The sequence below is a fragment of the Equus quagga genome, unplaced genomic scaffold, assembly GCF_021613505.1.
Source record: "Equus quagga isolate Etosha38 unplaced genomic scaffold, UCLA_HA_Equagga_1.0 220_RagTag, whole genome shotgun sequence".
Taxonomy (NCBI): domain Eukaryota; kingdom Metazoa; phylum Chordata; class Mammalia; order Perissodactyla; family Equidae; genus Equus; species Equus quagga.
Genome location: NW_025799647.1, coordinates 686,409 through 706,806, shown reverse-complemented (window position 1 = coordinate 706,806; position 20,398 = coordinate 686,409). Strand labels below are relative to the sequence as shown.

At 44.5% G+C, this 20,398-nt stretch overlaps 1 protein-coding gene across 2 annotated transcripts in view; it reads left to right on the top strand.

The window, feature by feature from the left end:
- The window catches only part of LOC124233757 (sushi domain-containing protein 6), a 93,418-nt gene that overhangs the window by 31,383 nt on the left and 41,637 nt on the right, over positions 1-20,398 (top strand). The window contains exons 1-2 of one of the 2 annotated variants that reach the window (XM_046650938.1): positions 12,394-12,518; positions 12,785-12,989. In XM_046650938.1, the coding sequence (XP_046506894.1) occupies positions 12,869-12,989 (121 nt within the window). In that variant the 5' untranslated portion in view covers positions 12,394-12,518; positions 12,785-12,868. Of the gene's footprint in view, positions 1-12,393; positions 12,519-12,784; positions 12,990-20,398 lie in introns of those variants that run through there. The other variant, XM_046650937.1, reaches the window with a different exon arrangement.

The window sequence follows — 20,398 nt, the reverse complement described above, 5'->3', positions numbered from 1 at the left end:
AATCTAGTATATATAGGTCCCCAATACATGTATTAAATGAAATCAGTAAGTTTCTTAAGAAAGGTAGGTATTAGGAATGAGTCCTTGTCTGGAGGGAAATATCAGCTTCCTTCATTAATTATGATTTTTTTCCTCATCTACTGTGTTTATCGTAATCCCTTTTAACATCTAGGTTGTTACCTGGACTTTATGAAATTTTTCATTTGGTACCTCTGCCTGAACTTTGACTAATTTGAGATTACTTTTGGAGTCTTTATTTGGAGATTTAAGGAAATATCCCGTGTTGTGAATTAATCAGATTCCTTTCTTCTTGGGCCCTGATTTAGAGCCCCACATGGAGAGAACTGGAAGTATGATTGGAGTTAGAAATGGAACATGTAGGCCCTGGTAGAGGGACTCTGTACAGTTAGAGGGTCATATTAGGGCATAGGTGGGAGCAGGGGTGTGGGACTAATCAAAGGGGAAGGAACAGTGGGCAAGTTCCTGCTTCTCGTTTTTGCTTGTGGCCTCAAAGTCCAACCTTGACAGCTTACAGGAAGTTTGGGTAATTTGTGAGAAAGAGGACAAGAAGAGTCATGGTTTGGTTATAAATTAGGAGGCTTCTTGGAACTTGCACGAGACGGAGAACTTTTGGAGCTAGAAGACTGTCTTGTTTAGCTTAAGTGTGTACTTCGTTGAGGCTGTTAAGCTTCAGTAGATGGAGGTGAAGAGCATGCTCCTAGAATCTTAGATGAACGTGAACCTCAGGGGAAAATACTCAGATGATATTTGAGTAGAACGGAGGAAAATGGCAGAAGCTGGGACCATGTTTATGGAGAATCTTAAGGCGTGAGAGACACTAGGAAAGGTCACTTCTCTGGCCCTGCCACTTGGTTGACTGTTTCTTCCCACTCATGAATCCTACAGAAGAGGTAGCAGTTTATGGGGAGGGGTGAAGGAGTAGAGAGGCTTTTATGTTGTTGTGAAATACTAAGGAAGCAGGCAACCCTTTAATATTCATCCCCAGCTTCTCCCTAGCTTTGGCCCACCATAGTGTGTGGGAGTATCAGTTCCGAGGGACTCTCCATGCCGAGATCTCTGACCTATCTGAACAGTTCAGGAAGCCTTAACTGAAATCTTTTGATTAACCGAGGAGGTACAATTTATAAGATAGAAATTCCCTTTAGCCATTATCCAGTCTTTCTTCTCCCTTCTTTTCCACCCCCCTCAACCCCCGCCAATAGTTTTGCCCTTATTGTGTCTGCTTTCTCACTTTGAAGTCATGTTAAAGTTAATACGATCTGCCTTCACCACCCTAATGAAACTGCTCTTGATGAGATCACCGATAATCTCCTAGTGACCCGATCCAATGGATGTCTTTTCATCTTCATCTTACTGGACCTTTGCTGCATCTCCCCTCTCCCCCTTATATCCTCCTTGAATCTCTCTGTCCCTGCCTTAACATCTGCGATACACAGGCTCCTGGTTTCCTTGCACTTCTGGAGTGTCTTTCATGGACTCTCCTTCCTCAGTATGCCCCTTTAAAAAGTTAGTGTTCTCCCCAAGATTCTGTCCTTGATTCTCTTTTCTCTATTTTGTATGGTTTCAACCATCACTTACAGGCTGATAAGTCCAGGGCTATATCCTAAGCTCAGAGCACTCTGCAGAGTTTCATACTCATTTCTCATTTGCCTGCTAGACCTTTCTACCTGGATATCCTTCAAGCACCTACAATTCAACACATTCAGGAGTAACCTGAACTAAATTCATTCCATTCTTTACCAGAATCTGCTTGTCTACCTTTGTTTTTTCTTCTGTGGTAGCTTCTGTCATTCATTCAGTCACTTAGGCTAAAAACCTAGGTGTCATCCTTTATTGGTCTCACTCATCCCAGCCCATTAGTTTTTGGCGTGTCCTGCAGCATTTGGCACATCATGGACACTGAATAAAATAAAACATTTCTTAATTTCATCTGAATTTAATTATAGTTTATCACTTTGGTCTTGATAAAGCTGAACACCTCTGGTTACACTCTTAACTTTTGGGAAGGGTGTTTGATTTTTGGCCACATTCAAATTACATTAAGGAGAAGGCATTTTTTTGTTTGTTTAAAACACTGTGCTTTTCTGTTAGGGCTGTGCTAAGGAGCTGCTGACAGTTAAAGATGAGGTGGGTGAAGTCAGATTGTGCTGGCCCAGGAGGGTGTTGTCCTTGGTGCTCATGGGGGTAGAGGCAGTATGTTGTGGGTGAACTTGCCAGATGCTGTGGGCTTAATGTGAGTGATGGGTAAGACTTTCCCACTGGGGAGGGTAATATGCCCCCATTTACTCACTGATGGATTTCCTAATTGTATCCTAGTGTTTCTAACAGAAACACTAAGGATGTGTTTGTAGCTGTCTTGCTTTGTCAAGTTTATCTCCCTTCCTTTCCACCTAGCCCCCTAAAAAAGGAAACAGAAAAGGAGAAAGTGACTTAAAGAATCATTGGATTTGGAGCCAGAGAAGCTCTTCAGGTAGTGGTCCCCTAGCTCAACCCTTCCATTTTCAGATGATGATGATGATGATGATGATAATGATAGATGGTGATAACTATAATATCTACCATTTTCGACGACTTACTAAGTATCAGACACTTTGCTAAGTGCTTCACATGCATTTCCCTATATAACACTTACAATAGTCCCCTGAGATAGCTACTGTATCAGTCTATTTTATAGATAAGGAAACTGAGGTCCAGAAAGGTTGGATAACTGCATTGGAATTAAAGAGTATGCTGAAGCAGCTATTGTGCAGAGAGATGAGGCATCTTGCTTGCTCAAGGTCAAATTTTCCAGTTAGAGGCAGAACATGAGTAGAATCCAGATCTCCTGACCTTGAACTCGGCATATAATTTTGTTCTGACCTGAGAATTCATTCTCTGGTCATTTTTGGCTCATTTCTCGCTCAACCCTTTTTAATTTCAGTGAAATGAATGAAATAAAGGAAAGGATGGTTTAGAGTTGGGGTTTTTGGTGAGTTTTTAAAGTTTATTTTTAAATAGGCAGCCTTCCCAGACTGACTGGGAATGTAGAAGAAGGCCTGAGGACCAGGAAGTGACACAGACCTATTTATGCCATCCCACTCTGGGGCCTTTGGAAAGCCGTCCACAGAGATGATAAAAAATAAACATCACTGCATGAGCCAGTTCTGTTTGGTTTGCTATTTTTGACCTGGAGGAGGTGTTTCCTGAACAGCTCTGAGTACTTTGAAAACCCAAATCTAGCACCTAAACATCCCCTTGAGTCAGGTTTTATGGACAGATATTTATTTCTTGTTACCAGACAGCATTCAGTGAGTCTTGGCAGACAAAATTATCACTATTTTTTTTCTTTTTTTTCTTTTAAGTTTGGCACCTGGACTAACAACTGTTGCCAATCTTTTTTTTTTTCTGCTTTATCTCCCCAAACCCCTCCTATACACAGTTGTATATCCTAGTTGCAGGTCCTTCTAGTTGTGGGATGTGGGACGCCACCTCAACGTGGCCTGACTAGCGGTGCCATGTCCACGCCCAGGATCCGAACCCTGGACTGCTGCAGTGGAGCGCGTGAACTTAACCACTTGGCCACGGAGCCGGCCCCTCACTATCTTTTTCTTTTTTTTTTTTCTTTTTCTCTGCCTTCCTTTTGGTGAATTGTTCTTCCATTTCTTTTTCTTTCTTTATAATTAGCACTGTGCCTGCAAAACTGTCCTGAGAGGTGACTGAATATGTGCACGATCTTGAAGGTCCAGCTCTCAAAGCTTTCTCTTTCACTTCCCCACTACTCCCAATCAGAAGTGTATTCCTATCTACTCTGCATTTTCATAGCACTTTTTTTTAAAACCTTTTTATTGGGCACTAGTAACAATTTCACAGTGTTGTATAGATAAACATATAATTCCTCTCACGTACATTGTGAATTCCTTGAGAGTGAGAACTATGCCCCACTTCACCTCGGTGATCACGCAAACCTTGCACTGAAGACAGCCAGTAAATGTTTATTGAATTGCAATATAGTCACTGCAAACACAGAACCCTAAGAAGCTGATTTAGCAAATCAGCTTCCCAGACTTTATTTGCCAAGTAGATATTGAAGCCTGCTCCACTCAGGTCTGATGGGAACCAAGCAGAGGGGTGTGATGACACACAGATGTATCTCTGAGGTCTAGGAACCAATTACATCTGCTTCTGCCAAGCATCTGCCGTGCTGCCTGGCCAAAACTTAAGGCTTTTCCCATCTTGTTTTATCTCTGCTCTTATTTTGCCATCTTGTATTTCCTACATAAATTAATGTCTTTTAGGTTTATCTTTTTTTCCCCTTCAGTGAACAAGTAAATATTGAACACTCTGGGGGCACAGAAAGAGGCAGAGTTGGTGGTCCCTGCAGGAATTTACTACCTGCAGTAAATGCAGCACACAGCAGTTAAGTAACTGTGAGTGGGTCCTGGGAAGGGATATGATTGGTTGTCTCAATTGTGGTTCAGGCAGTGATCCTTTGGGTTCAGAAGAGCCTCCCATGCTTGTGGGTTGACTTGATGAGTTTTTTGACAGGAAGCGCAACTAAGCTTGACCTGGTATTTGGAAAACGAAAGAGCAGGGAGCCCTTTGCAGTAGGAAGGCAGGAGAAGGAAAGACTTCTAGACCCATTTATTGGATTCTGTTTATCTGTATAATGGGGGTAATGACACCTATTTAATGTGGTAATGAGTGTGTGCATGTATATGTATGTTGTATGTGTGTTTATATATAACACAGCTGGCCCTCATGCTCTAGTGGTTAAGATCTGGCGCTCTCACTGCTGTGGTCTGGGTTCGTTTCCCAATCTGGGAACTTCACCACCTGTCTGTCAGTTGTCATACTGTGGCATGTTGCTATGATGCTGAAAGCTTGCCGCCAGTATTTCAAATACCAGCAGGGTCACCCATGGTGGACAGGTTTCAGTGGAGCTTCCAGACTAACACAGACTAGGAAGAAGCACCTGGCTGCCCACTCCTGAAAAAAATTAGCCATGAAAACCCTATGAATAGCAGCGGAGCATTGTCTGATACAGCACTGGAAGGTGAGAGGATGGTGCAGAAAGACCGGGCAGGGTTCCGCTCTGCTGTCCATAGGGTCACTGGGAGTTGGATTGACTTGATGGCACTAACAGTGAAAATGTATATAACACAGGTAAGCTCCATGTCCTTATCCTTCCCTACAACATATTCAGGCTAGAAAACCTCCTAGGTCCCTCTAGACACAGTATTATTTTAGTATAGTCACATACATAATTATTTAATTTTGCGAGAGAGAATGCTAAGTTCCTTAAAAAATATTTTTAGAACTTCCTAGGAGATAACCTTAGAGTTTCACTTGTTTAACCTGTTGGCTGTTCTTTCATCTAGGTGAACTTTGTGTTTTGAGCCTCGTCTCAGAGCATCTGTTTCCAGCCCAGCTGATTGGTGCCTTTTGGAGTCTAGGGGTTGCTCAGTCACAGCCTGTTAGAGCAGGAAGGGGCCGTAGCCAATGCTGATTTGAGTGTCTACTGTTCAGACACTGTCATGCATCCTTCACATTTATCTCATTTCCATCTCACAGCACTCCAGTTGGCAATATTGTCTATCCAGTTTATAGATGGGAACTGAAAATAACTTGCTCTAGACCGCCTAACTAATATCCAAGCAGACCAGAGATTCTGACCCCGTCTACCAGAATCTTTCCACGATCCCAGCCTCCCTGAGAGAGTTTTAGTTGAACTGTTTCATTTTACTGGTGAGGAAACAGAGGCATAGGGAGAAGCTATTTGTCCTGGTTCAGCCCTTCAGTCATTGCTGAAGCTGGAGAGAAGTGGTGGCCTGCCTTCAGGGTCAGAAATTTACACTCTAAGCCAAGTTGTTGCCTGTAGGCGCTCTTCTGTTTTTCTGTCCTGTCTGTGTCTGTCTTGCTTTGTTCTCTTTTGTCCTCTCTTGCATCTTTTCTTTCTGTCTGGGCCCCCTACAGCTCTGTAGTGATTCCTTGTGTATGCAGAGGCTGGGTTTTTTTGCTAGACATTTGTTATTTTTGGAAAGCATTTTAGGAACGCTGTGTACGGATGCCTATACAAATGTGCTGACGGATTCATTAAGCTCTAAATGGGAAAGTGGAGTCTCCTGAGTTTGCTGCAGTGCAGAGGAAGATAGATGCTAGGATAGGTCTTAGGAGATGTCGGGGGAGAGGACTGCTCATGCAGAACAGTGAGGATGGATTTAACATTTCTTCCTTCCAGTCAGACTTTTGTTGACTTAGGTTTTCAGAGGAAATACTTGTGGGCCCCTCCCATTCCCTAGAATACCTTCCAGATTCCTTAGAACTGAAAGGGCATTTGGGGATCATCCAGGCTCACCCCTTGAGGACCAGGAAGAATGATTGACTTGCCTGAGGCCAAACCACTGCTGGTTGGTGGAGCTGGGACTTAGGGCTGTCTCCTGCATTCAGGTCCATGCTGCAGTCATCCACTGTTAGGCTCCAGAAGAGAGGTGTTGGAGACTGTTAAAGAGAAGGCTTAGGGATGGGGTGGTAGTGTGTCTGCTAGCATTCCTGCTGTCTGAAGCCTGAGGAATAGGGTAGAGGGAAAGTGTGATAACAAGAGGATGTGGTGAGCACTTCTACGGGAAGAAGACAAGGATACAAGCAATATCAAAGCAATTAAAAACATTTTCTACCATCTATCCTACCCTGGCTTAGGTGGCTTATGAAAAAAGCTGAAGGTTATTTTCATGATTTGCCGGAGGTGCGTTTTAACAAGAGTTTGATGTTTGTGTCTTTGGGGCTTTGGAGCTGGAGATTAAAAGGAAATGGATATGGTAACATTCTGACTCTCAAGGATCTCAAAGTCCACAGGCCAACCCTGTGGCGCAGTGGTTAAGTGCGCACGTTCCACTTTGGCAGCCTGGGGTTCGCCGGTTTGGATCCTGGGTGCGGACATGGCACCGCTTGGCAAGCCATGCTGTGGTAGGCGTCCCACATATAAAGTAGAGGAAGATGGGCACGGATGTTAGCTCAGGGCCAGTCTTCCTCAGCAAAAAGAGGATTGGAAGCAGTGAGCTCAGGGCTTATCTTCCTCAAAAAAAAAATAGAAAAGGATCTCAAAGTCCAATAGAAGAATTTGTGCCTATTGAAGCACTCTCATTTTAGTGGCACAGAAGATAAGGGAAGAAAGGGAAAGAAAGGTTAGCAAGATTGGAAGAAACCATCTATCCACGGAGTGGGGGATGGAGAGTAGACTGAAGACATCTAGAAGTAACTTCATTTCATCATTTTGGGGAGAAGAGTGGGAGGCATTAAGATCTGACCTTGTATTTTGTCCCTTCTGAGCCTCACTAGAGACTAGTGAGATATTCAAAGCAAGCAACAGCCTTATTTTACAGATGAGGAAACAAAGACAGAGATGAGGTAAGTGGCTTCCTCAAGTCAGAGCCATGGTTTCAGGGCAATGTTCTTCCTCTTGGAGGATCATTCTGGACGGGAAATGAGTGTTCATAACACCACATTCAGCAGAGCACAGTCACCCAGCTTTTGATGTTTTGGGTTCACAGAAGTGGGAAAGGACAGACCCAGACCTTGAGGGACTGACAGTGCTGGCTCATGGGGTCTCCCTTTACCGCGTGCCATTGGGGCAGCAGCATAGTACCAAGAAAAAAATCAGAAGAGTGAATGCAAATTTTCCATGGCTCCTCCTCACTCTATGTTTTGGAGGGAAAATTGGCTGCTGGAGGAAGAGGTGGGTTTTACAAAGAGGAGTTTGGACGCTCTGGAGAGTTCTGTGGCTGAGAGAGGCCTTCGGACCGTTTTTTAGATGTGGAAATGGAAGCCAGAGAGCTTCATGACTGGCCAGCTAGTTGGTGGAGTTTGGGACTAACTCATAGCCCCGGGCCTCCTCCTCTTTTCTTACCTTTAAGTTTAAATGTTACATGCCTTGTGAGGATGGGTGAGTGCTAGCTTTGAAAATGAGGCTTACCTCCAGGTTTCTCTTTAATGATAGTTTTTTCCAATTTACTTTTTATTGTAAAGTAAAATTGGCCATTTTAAGTGTATAGTTCAGTGATGTTCAGTACATTCATAATGTCGTGCAACCATCACCACCATCTGTCTCCATAACTCTTTTCATCTCACAGAACTGACCCTCCATATCCATTAAACACTAACTCCCCATCCCTTGTTCCCCCAGCCCATGACAGTCACATTTCTACTTTCTCTCTCTACTTAATCATAATTTTTTTTAATTGGGGGAAGTGGTCACTAACATACCAAAGGAATGCTGAAGGGAAATGATTCCTTTTTTTTTTTTTAAGTTTTTACCTGTGTGTTTTTCTAGGGGTGATGAATACCTAGTTCATTTGTTCTGAAGTGTTTTTCTTTTCACTTGGTCTAAAGCCACAATTCAAGGACAGGTTTTATTTTGTTTTTTAAATTCTGTGTTCAAAACAGATCCTTTCTTAAAATGATCCAATGTATAGTATCGCTCGTTCTCCACAGTACCTGGGTTCTTCTGTTCTGGGCGATACTCTGGGGTTGTGGGGATTCGCTTTTCTCTGTGTTCTTTCTGAAGCACTAACTCTTGGCTCAGTCTTGCATGACTCCCCTCCGTTCATGTTATCTCTTTTCTTTGCACAGCTGCCATTTCCATCACCCTGTCTGTTCTGCACTTGTTCAAGTGAGCTGGTGGAATTGGTCCCTTGGCTCAGGTAGCTGCTTAAGCAATAAGGGAGGAGCTAGGAGTCTTCACAACAAAACAAAACAAAACAAAACAGGAGCTCATATGTCTACATCTTCCCAATTCCACACGGGTTCCTCCCTGCAGTATTTGCGAGTTTGGTAAACATTTGCTGCCTGCCTGTCAGTTACCAGGCCTTGTGCTGGCTGTTGAAGATTCCAAGTTGAGTAATCGACAGTCCTTGCCTTCAAGGAACTTTGAGCCTAGTGACGTGAGACAGATAAACCAAAAGATGTAATAATCTGCTAGAGTTGCAGTTGTAGCAGGGTGCTAAAGGTCCTTTGGGGTAAGCAGGGGGTTAGTTCTGTTGGAGGTGGGTATGGTATGAAGTGTCAGAAAAGAATTCCTCCAGGAGATGACCCTTGTGCTAAGCCTTGAAAGTGACTCTGCTCCCGGCAGAGGGAGCAGTCAGGTTTATTTGAATGTCAGTTTGTTGAGGGAGGAGACAGGCAGTCTACAGGAAGGCCTTGCTACATTAATTTTATTTTGTATTTTATCTGTTTGAATAGGTAATGCATGCACGAGGTACAACACTCAAGGAGACTAAAAGGGAATACCTACAGTGAAAAATGAGTTTCCTTTCCTGTTAAACACTCAGTTCCCTTCCCTGAAGGCAATCGTTAGCTATCAGTTTCGTGTGCATAATACCAGAGAGAGATTTTCAGTGCATGTAGGTGTGTGTGTGCATGTGTGTGTTCTTTAAAAATACACATAAGTGGTTTTCTTCACATACTAATTTTGGAAGTCATTCCATGTTAGTACAGACTGAACTACCCAGGTTTTTTTTTTTTTTGGTGGGAAGATTGGCCCTGAGCTAACATCTGTGCCAATCTTCCTCTTTTTTTGCTTGAGGAAAATTGTCCCAGAGCTAACATCTGTGCCAGTCTTCTTCTTTTTTGTATGTAGGATGCCACCACAGCATGGCTTGATGAGTGGTGTGTAGGTCTGTGCCTGGGGTCCGAGACTGCAAACCCCAGGCTGCCAAAGTGGAGCATGCGAACTTAACCACTACACCACAAGGCCGGCCCCCCAGTTCCTTTTAAACCACTGCATAATATTCTATTATATGGGTGTATGACAACTTATTTTAGTCCCCTGTCAATCTTTTGCCAGTATAAATAATGCAGTGAATGTGTGTCATTGCACATATGTGATTTCTGAGGTCAGATTCTAGAAGTAGAATTGGTAGGTCAGAGAATATGTGTATGTTTTGGACAGATACTGTCAAATTGCCCTCCAGAGAGCTCCACATAATTATAAAAGACTAAATTAAAGATTTTTTACCACTTGGCGCTCCCCCCACTCTTCCCCAAATCCCTGCCAGAGTGAACTTCTTAAATGAGTTTGGTCCTACAGCCTCCCTGTTTGTAATGCTGTAAGTTCCATGTGGTTTTTAGGATAAAGTTTAAACTCCTCAGCCTAGCCCCTGCCTCTGGCCTCTGCCAGGAGTGCTATGCTCCCGTTGCTCTGCTGCACTTGTATTTGGTACCTCCTTCTTTTCCTTTTTTCACTGGACACATCCACTAGCAGTCAGCTTAGCATCACCTCCTCTGGGTAGTCTTTCCTGATTACCTCCACTCGTGCACAGAATACCAGAGCAGCACCCTGAGTCAGCCTCATCCATTCACTACAGAAATATTTGTTGTGCACATGCTGTGATGTGGCACACGCAGGTGTTATTCTCAGTGATCCACTGGTTGTTGCCTTGAGGCGATGATGACTGCCTGCTAGGGTTTCCTGCTGTGGCTGCATCTAAAACAGCAGCACCAAAAGGCCCATTGCTGACTGGCTAGTGGCCCTGGGCATATCCTTTAACTTCTTCAGACCTTGGTTTTGGCATCTGTCAAATGAGGAGGTGAAGCTCGTGACATCCAAGGTCCCCACAGATCAGGTCTTATTAATAATTACCATGGCAACAGCAGCCAGTGTTTATTGTGGACTTGCAAAGTGCCAGGCACTGTGCCAAGCACTTTGTCAGATGATCCTAATTCTTACATTAACCCTTGGAAGACAGTATGGTTACTGTCCCATTTTACAGAGGGGACAACTGAGACTAAGAGAGTAATTTGGCCACAAGGTCATAATAGAGGAAACAAATTTAAATCCTGGCATTCTGACTTTACTGTTCTTAGCCACATAAATGTATACATATTCCATATATTTACTCACATGCAATTTTGTGTACTGTCTTGGATCATTCACCCCTAGACCTCTCCATGAACTGTCTCTGTTCCACAGCTTTAAAGGCTCAACTTGGAGCCTGGGTGAAAGCTGGGGACGGAAGACTGCTACCATCACAACTCTTTAGGGGTAGTGGCTGAGGACCCAGTGGCTGGCTCTATTCTTGAACCCCTGGCTCATGCTCATTGAAGACCCTCATAGCTGCTTTTCCTTTGGACTGAGACAACTCATGTTGCTGTTTGCAGTAACTCTTTTTAGAAGAGGGGCGTAGGCCTTGAGTCAAGGCTTCAGGCTTGGATTAAAGGCAGATCTGGTTAATATCCCTGACATAGTCTCAGGGGCATCCTTCATTAGATTTGTAGATGGCAGGCCCCCCTATCTATTTACATAAAGCCTTATTAATGGAGAAGGAGGTACGTGTGGAATTAAAATAAAAAAGGAAGGGGCTGGCCTGGTGGTGCAGCGGTTAAGTTCACACGTTCCGTTTCGGTGGCCCGGGGTTTGCAGGTTTGGATCCCAGGCACGGACCTACGAACCGCATGTCAAGCCCTGCTGTGGCAGGCATCCCATGTATAAAGTAGAGGAAGATGGGCACAGATGTTAGCTTAGGACCAGTCTTCCTCAGCAAAAAAGAGGAGGATTGGTGGCGGATGTTAGCTCAGGGCTAATCTTCCTCAAAAAAAACAAAAAGAAAAAAGGAAGTGTAATCTTATTATTTGGAATACCTGTTATAAACTATGATAAATGAAATCAAATGAGTTAACTAAAATATAATAGACCCATAGCATAATGTATCATCAACTCAGCTGCTTCCCTGAAGGCATGTAGAAAAAAATCCTTAAAAATCTTGACTCCTGATTTTTTTTTTTTTTAAAGATTTTATTTTTTTCCTTTTTCTCCCCAATGCCCCCTGGTACATAGTTGTATATTCTTCGTTGTGGGTTCCTCTAGTTGTGGCATGTGGGACGCTGCCTCAGCGTGGTCTGACGAGCAGTGCCATGTCCGCGCCCAGGATTCGAACCAACGAAACACTGGGCCGCCTGCAGCGGAGCGCGTGAACTTAACCACTGGCCACGGGGCCAGCCCCCTCCTGATATTTTTTTTTTTTAAGATATTGGTTCCTACTTTTGAAGTCTTTGTCTAGAGTCAGCGGTGGGGCTAATTAACAATTCCAACCTGTTCTCTCCCCAGTCATTGTCAGGTACAGCTAACAAGTCTGGCCTCTAGGGTCACAGGTTTGTCAGGTTCGCCTTGATTACTTAGCCCATTTTTGAGATTCGTGGCAGTCATGTCAGAGTCAGATCCTCAGGGGCTCCTCCAGCCTCTGGTGGTTGAGCAGGCCAAGCCAGGGCCCTTGGCTCTTGCTGCTGCATTCCTTCCCTAGGTGGTGTATTTCTCCCTTAAAGACACGTGTTCTCTGTTTGTTTTTTTTTCCTTTTGATTAGTTGAACTTGCTCTACGTCCAAGTGGCAAATGCAAAGCTAGACTCAGGGTGTAGCAGCTCTGTGTCAGCAGCTCCCTCTCTCCTCCTCTCTGCTGGAGCCACCGAGGCAGGCAGTGGGCAGACCCAGGGCAGTTTCTGAAAGTCCTGCTGTGCCTGACAGATCTCCGGGTGAGCCAGAGCTTGTCTCCTTCTCCTATCGCAAGGGTCTGGCTCCCCAATGCTGATGCTGATGCCAGCTTGCTGCATGCCTTGGCGTTTCCCCAGGGAGAAGTTGAAAAGCCACTTCTGAGCTTGTATCTTCTCCTGGCAGCAGAAATTCAGTTGCTAAAATTCTTTCAACTTTGTGTGTGATTATGCCTTCCTCACCTAATTGTGTAACTAACTTATGGCTAAAGTTTTCACTTTACTTACATTCTTTTTCTTGTTTTTTATAGGTGAGTCTACCCCTGGCTGACTTGAGAATTCTTACTTCTGGCTTTTAAATTTTTTCTTTTTAAAATAACTTGGACGGATAAAAGATGTGCCATGGCAGGATAGCACCAAAGAGCACCTCAGCGTTTGCCGTGGCCTCCGTGGGACATGGAGTGTTCCTTCCACTGGTGATCCTTAGCACCCTCCTTGGAGACGGACTTGCCTCAGGTAAGTTGCAGCCTGCCTTCTGTGTGTGGGAGGGACAAGACTCAATACCGTTGTTTATCCCAAAGGCTGGGATAGGGGACTCTCCATCTTGCGGGCAGTCTCAGTGAGAGCAGAGGGAGGGGGCTTTTGTGCTGTGGTATAGCAGGGAGCCAGTCCTGGGGGCATGGCACCAAGGGGCCTAATGAGCCAGCCAGAGGAGGGGTGTGTAGGAACCTGCTGGTGATAACATTATCACCCCCTCTCCTCTCAGCAGTAGTCATCAGGCAAGAGTGCAGGATTCAGAGCATGATGTGTGGTAAGGGTGCAGGCGGTGGAATCAAACTGTCTGTGTTTAGAGCCCAGTCCTACCACTTGCTGGCTCTGTGACCCTGCACAAGTCTCTATTTCTGTCAGCCTCAGTTTCCTCAGCTATAGAATGGGATAATAACGGTACCTCCCTCACAGGGTAGTTGTGAAGACCGAGATAACACGATAAGCACTTAAGTATTGTTGTTTAGCTCTCTATTGTTTGTTTCTTGTCTTTCTATGCTTTTTCTTAGAATGAGTTCAGAGTTGAGGTATTGCAATTTAGCGAAAACAGGATCTGGTCACTGATACTATGAACTTTGTGATGTTGGATGAGCCACTTACCATTCTGTGGCTTAGTTTTTCTATCTGTCAAATGTCCAGGGTTGACCTGGATAACATTTGAGGTCACATCTGGCTCCCTCAGTCTATACTTTCATGATTCTAAGGGCTTTCTGGTTGAAGATGGTAAGCTGATGAGCCGGGGCTAGAATGTAGCAGTGAGCCTTTTTGAGTTTGTACAGTCCTTGTTGCCTTCAACAATGCTCTGGAGAAGCATTGAGTTCTCTTCATGTGGTTCTAGACCTGGTATTGTTAGAAAGGGCGTATTTAGGGGTTTACTGTAGGCCTCTGGGTGATGCTACTGACTGTGTCTCTGTATCTGTGAGCACTGATAGGGGCCTCAGTCACTTATGATTGAGCTCACCAAGAATGGTGCTTCTACCAGACGTCAGTAGGTACAGGTGTATGGCAGTTTTCTTTGGACAGTGTTCCCTGGAGAGGCATCTCAGCTAGATTCTGGGAGCGGACTTGGACGGGGGTGGTGTGGTATAGTGTGGCTTGTGGAGTCCCCATAGCTTAGTGCTGTCTCTTTCATTCCTTTTCTATCAAGTCCCACCACCTGCTTACCTAACATATACAGATAATGGTACAATCTCATGTAATCTTATTTTTTTCTTCTAAATTGTTGGGAAAAACAATTACTGATTTTTTGTTCCATCATAGCCTTCCCCACCACCCACATACAAATTTCTTCTTCTTCACCCCATTCTGACACTTAACTCAAACTTTTCCCATAAGCCGGAGACCTCCTTGGCTGTGAGGAGCCCCTGGCCTAGCCAAGGGGGCCACTAATGGTGGGCATCATGGTTTTAGGAGGTTTCAAAGGAAAAGAAGGCTGGACTACACCAATATGCAACAAAATGAAGCAGGGCCTACATTTGTAGGGCCACTCCAAAGCTAGAGGAAGCCTCTAGAAGTGGTAGTCACAGAACCATAAAATACAGAGATCCCGTTTTGTTCAATACTTTATCTCTAGAGTAGAAGTTGGCAAACTATGGTCCACAGGCTAAATCCTACCTCCTTTTGTATGGACTGTGAGCTGAGAATGGTTTTTATATTTTTGGATGGTTGGAGAAAACAAAAGAGTAATATTTCATGATATGTAAAAATTATGTCAAACTCACATTTTAGTGTCCATAAATGAAGTCATATTGGAACTTAGTGATGTTCATTCATGTATATATTGTCCGTGGCTGCTTTTGTGCTACAGTGGCACAGTTGAGTAGTTATGACATAGACTGTTGGCCCCCAAAGCCTAAAATATTTTGACTTTAAAATGTCCCTTTATAGAAAAGGTTTGCCATCCTACCTCCAGCCCAGAACAAACAGTAAGTACACGGAGGAATGGAATGACTGTCCACGCAGGAAGAAAGGAAGGACTGGTCAGACATAGGATGTACTTTAGAGGTTGTGAACTTGCCCAAGGTCTTAGGACCAGCTCATGATAGCACTAGGACCAGAACCTGGCATGCTGCCACAACTGGCCTCTTCCAAGGCTCTGCTCGGGCAGCTGTTGGTACGGCATGTTACATGGCAGTATCGGGGCAAAGTGTCTACCTCCGGGGTCTGAACTCTTTAGCCTCTTTAGCTTCATTTCCTCTACTCCCACCCTCCTTTTTATGGGCATCACTCTTGCCTCCTCCCATTCCCCACCCCAGTCTCCAACTACCCACACCTTCCCAACTTTCCATCTAAGGTCTGAAATCAATTATCAGAGACTGATGGTTCCAGATGGGCTGGATAAAGGGATTATTATTCTCCAACGTGGAAAAATGTATGTCTGTAGTGTGGGCTCAGACCAGGATGGGAAAGTTGGCTCTGGTGTTTTCTTTCCCTCCCCCATCTGCAAAGAATCCTCTCTCCCCTGCCATCCCCACCCGCTAAGTCTTTTCTTCTCGCCATAAAACATGTGTACTGGCACAGAGCAGCGTACAGGCAGGGGAAGGGGTTTCACAGTTACTTAGATCCAGCGCACTAAGTTGCTGCCAATGTTTTTCCCTCTCTCTGGAGTGGCTTCTGGGGGAAGGAGGCGCCCACTCCTTGGCCTGAAACCCAGAGCACACCTGTATGGTTGTGCCTGCTGTGAGCAGCATGCCAAGCAAGCTTGCCAAGAAACCGAGACTCTCAGATACTCTGAAGTTGAAGAAAGGCAATTCACTTCAGGAAAGGTCCCCTCTTCCTCTTCCTACATTTCGTACCTGCTCCTGTAGCTGCCCCTGAACACCCATTCCAGAGGCATTTTAAAATGAGATGCTTGTAAAATACAAAGCCTTGTTACCCAGTGGGCCCTAATAGACCCTGAATACGCTTGTTTGTACATGCACATTCGTGACTGTGAGAATCCTACTGGACATAGGTAAGTGGGCATCCTCTGGGGCGCAGTTTGTCTGCATAGTCTCTGGTGGTGAACACCAGAGTCACCGCTAGCCTTGGCCATAATCGCTCAGGTTTAGAAGGAAAGAATCATCTATGAAGAGGTATTTAAGAATTCTGGGGTAAAGTTATGTCATATTCAGGGTTCAGTTTTCCATCCTGGTTTCTCTTATATACAACTTGGGATTTGGAGTTAGAGCAGGTGTTAGAGAGGCGTTGGGTCCAGCTTCCCCCTTGCTTATTCCTTTAGCAGAGATGGGGAGAATTAGTGAAATTTTCCTTTTTAGGAGTGGCAAAAGGAAGTGTTTCTTATTCTCTACACTCGGTCACACCATCCAGGAGAAGACCAGAATTGAAAATAAGATCTATGTGCATACTATCCAACTTGGCTTTCTTCTTGTGCTAGAGAGGAATTAGGATCCTCACTGTCCCACACTCACAGCTTCTTCCCTCTGCCTGTGATCTTAAGAAACTTGCAGTATGACCTTAGGGAAATCACTTGACCTCTTCGTGTCTCCTATAAAACAGAAACAAGATCCTTAAGGATGTTAGGCTGGTAGTGTTTAGACTAATAAAAATGATTGGAAGGTACTTGGCATATAAAACATAGAGTGTGGTTCCCAAGTAATAACAGCAACAGAGTTGGTATGTGAACTACTGTTGAATCATGCTGGGCAGGGGACTTTATGCAGAGGATATCTTTTGCCTTCTTTAAAAAACAAAACTGAAGGCTTGGAGATAAGGAACTGGGAGGAGGTGTCAAACTTGACCAGTTGAAGAAGGATCCATTACTTCAGGAATCCTCTTTGCCCTCCATGTTTGCGTTGTTTGATGGTCTCAACCCAGCTGGCTCGCTGACTCACATAAAAAGCTTTTGATTTTCATTCTCCCCTTTCCTGAGCATATTTACTGAAAAATCTCAGGATATTACCTGTTTTCGATTTTTTTCCCCTTAAAATGTTGCCATGACAGTTTAGGCCATGTTAAAACATGACACATGTACCTAGAGCAATTTTAAAATAGCAAGGAAAGCTGCCGTCTGCGTTTCTACACAGTGGAGTGAGAAAGCCAGGCAGTTAGTGTTCATTGAAGATGGAAAATGTTGAGAACCAGGCTCTCTGGGGATGACGTGGCTTTGGCCCTTAACATCGCTATGACAGAGAGATGTTGGCAGGTGGCCTTGGCTCACCATCTCTGATGGGACCTGGAGTCAGAGATAATGTACGCTGAGCTGAGAGGTAGGAAACTGATGTGTGTAGAGCATCTTTATGTGTCAAGCTCTGTTATCATCCCATTTAAAGCTCTCAGAACACCTATGAGCTAGGTTGTCATGTAACCATTTTACAAATGAGAAACTGAGGCAGAGAGTGGTTAGGTAACTTGCTCAGAGACAGACAGTTCTAGGTGGTGAAGCTGGCTGGTGTTTATGCCCAGTCTGTCTGACTCTGCTGCCCATGGTCTGCTGAGAACCGCACTACCTGTGCTGAGTGGCAGGCTTCTCTGAGACCCGTTTCTCATGTTGCCCTATTGGAGCACTCAGATCAACCTTCAGAGGAAGAAAGATACTGTCTGTTTTCTCCTCTAGATAAAGGATGCAGGAGTCATCTCTGGGTTACCATTTTTCCCTCTGTGGTTGTTTCTGTTCTCATCTACAATGGCCCTTGGCTCTTTAGTTCCCAGTTTAGGCACAAGCTTTGCCAAGGCAGTTCTATTCTTGGAAAAGAACAATAGGGACCACAGCAAATTGTTCGCTAAATGAGGATGTAGTTCCCAAAACATCCGCAGAGCATCTTCCTGTCAGCTGCAAACCCTCCTGATGAAGTGATGTAATCTCACCATGGGATAATTACCTGTGACTATAAAAAGACTTGAGGATTGTAGTAGGAGGCTGGATGGGTTGTACAGAGCTTGTTTGACCCTGGCGTCATGAAAGACATTGAAAAATTACCCTCTGCAAGAGGCTAATTGTTGTGCCATGTTTACAACATTGCAAACACTTGGTACAAGCCTTACACTGTAACTTTCGAACAAAAGGAAAAAGGAGTCCACCAGAATGAACCCCTAAGTGGGTCTCAGTTGGGTTAAAGCCCTCATTAAACACAGATTCCACCTGCCAAGCAAAGGTACCCCACTACCCTGACCTAACTGGCAAGCTTGGAGCTTATCCATCGTACCTGCCCAACTCTTTCTGCAAAAGGGGGTCACAGGATGCTAATAAAAAAAAACTAGGGGCCGGCCCGGTGGCACAGTGGTTAAGTTCACACGTTCCGCTTCTTGGCGGCCCGGGGTTCGCCGGTTCACATCCCGGGGGCAGACGTGGCACTGCTTAGCAAGCCATGCTGTGGTAGGCATACCACATATAAAGTAGAGAAGATGGGCATGGATGTTAGCTCAGGGCCAGTCTTCCTCAGCAAAAAGAGGAGGATTGGCAGCAGTGAGCTCAGGGTTAATCTTCCTTGGAAAAAAAACGAAACTAGAGTTAGCACTCAGAGTCTTTAATTATTCTAGGTAGGTTTGCAGGTGAACTCTTTTCACCACCTCTTACCCACTGGGAGATTCCTTTCCTCCGCATCACTCGAGTGTGAGTCTGCAGAGGGCGTGAGCAGGCCTCCCATTCCAGGTCGCTGATGCTGGTATGGCTGGCTGCTTGGACTGTGGCCACATCAGGAGTGACCTTGGCTCAACTCATGTTTAGCGTTGGGGCCCAGAGGGACAGCAATGTTTAGAGACAACCTCTTCGTGCTGCAGTATGAATGAGGGGTGCTGGCTGCTGACTTCTCCCAGCCCTCTCATCTACCTCACCTTAGGCCAACCTAAAGCATGCAATCTAAGTTCACTGGAAGATGAGGGTGAGATTATAACTATTAAAAAAAGGATTGTTCATGGGCTGGCCCCGTGGCTGAGTGGTTAAGTTCGCGCGCTCCGCTGCAGGCGGCCCAGTGTTTCGTTGGTTCGAATCCTGGGCGTGGACATGGCACTGCTCGTCAGACCACGCTGAGGCAGCATCCCACATGCCACAACTAGAAGAACCCACAACGAAGAATACACAACTATGTACCGGGGGGCTTTGGGGAGAAAAAGGAAAAAATAAAATCTTTAAAAAAAAAAAAAAAGGATTGTTCCTAGGATTTCTTCACATAGTTGTCTTTTGTCTGGTGGGATAGGATTCAACTCATAAACACCTTAAAATAGCAAATACCACCTGTGACTCTCAAGGAGCCACTGAGGTCACTGGGACAGCTCGGTATAATATGTAGCTATTGTTATGCTCCAACTCTGCCCCTTGTTTTTTTTTAGAGAAGCATGTATTCTGATTAAAAGCGTGGACTACAAATTCAGATTGCCTGGATTTGAATACTGCCCCCACCTCTAGCTACCTACACCTTGGGGAACTTTCCCGACCTCACTGTCAATGTTTCCCTAGAGTGGGGATGATAGCAGTGCCTTCTAAAATCGTTGCAAGGATTAAATAAGATAGTATATGGAAAGCACTTAGGACATGGCCTAGCATACAAAGAAGGAATTCCCAGGTTGGAAGATCAGATTCCAGCACCAACTGATACAGCCTACACTTGAGATGCCACACCTAATTAGTTCAGACAGACTCAGGGGTGGAAGGTGCTCCTTGTTTCTTCTGTATCTGTTGGATTCTCTTTGATTCAGTTCAGTACTTAGTAGAATTAGATACATAATTCATATGTCCCTAATTCTCAAGTACCACATGTTGGCATCCCATGAATGAAGACAAGTAGAAGAGAGCAGTAATGCCCCTTTGCGACATTGCTGCCTGGGGATCAGCTAGGTAACCACACAGTAAGCCATTCCTTTCAGTGAGGCTGTCTTGTTGGCATTTCAGAGGCAGAGTTCCTCAAAGCTGCTGCTATTTGTTAGGTACTTTTGGAGTCATTTTTGAAACCTTTCAAATTTGAGAATGCCAAGGATCTGTTCTTTTAAAGATAGATTTCATTTCATCAGCACTGTGAAGTGATTGAAGGATTACATTTTGGAAGATTCCTAAACACATCCGGGAGAATACATTAGACTCAAAGAATAAAAACTCTGTATCTTCTTTCTGTGTGGTGTTCCTTTTGCCTCCTACTTTTCTGAGCTATACTGCTTGACAACATTGCTTCTTGTAAGAGCCTTTTCCTAGCTAGATTCATTCGCTTCCCCAGAGATGGAGATTTTTCCCTTGTTCAACAACTTTGACTTGTTAGATTTGCCAGTATCTCAATCTTTTAAAGTATAATTGTTTAATCATCCAAAATTCTTGGACCTAGTGCAGGGAAGATAAGCAGATTCTCTTTAAGATTTCTTCTTTGCAGAGCTTTTTTGTCTTTTTAAATTCACAAAAGTATTTTAGGCATTTCATTCCTAGAGGAGAAATGTGTTTCAGGAAGTTATGGCCA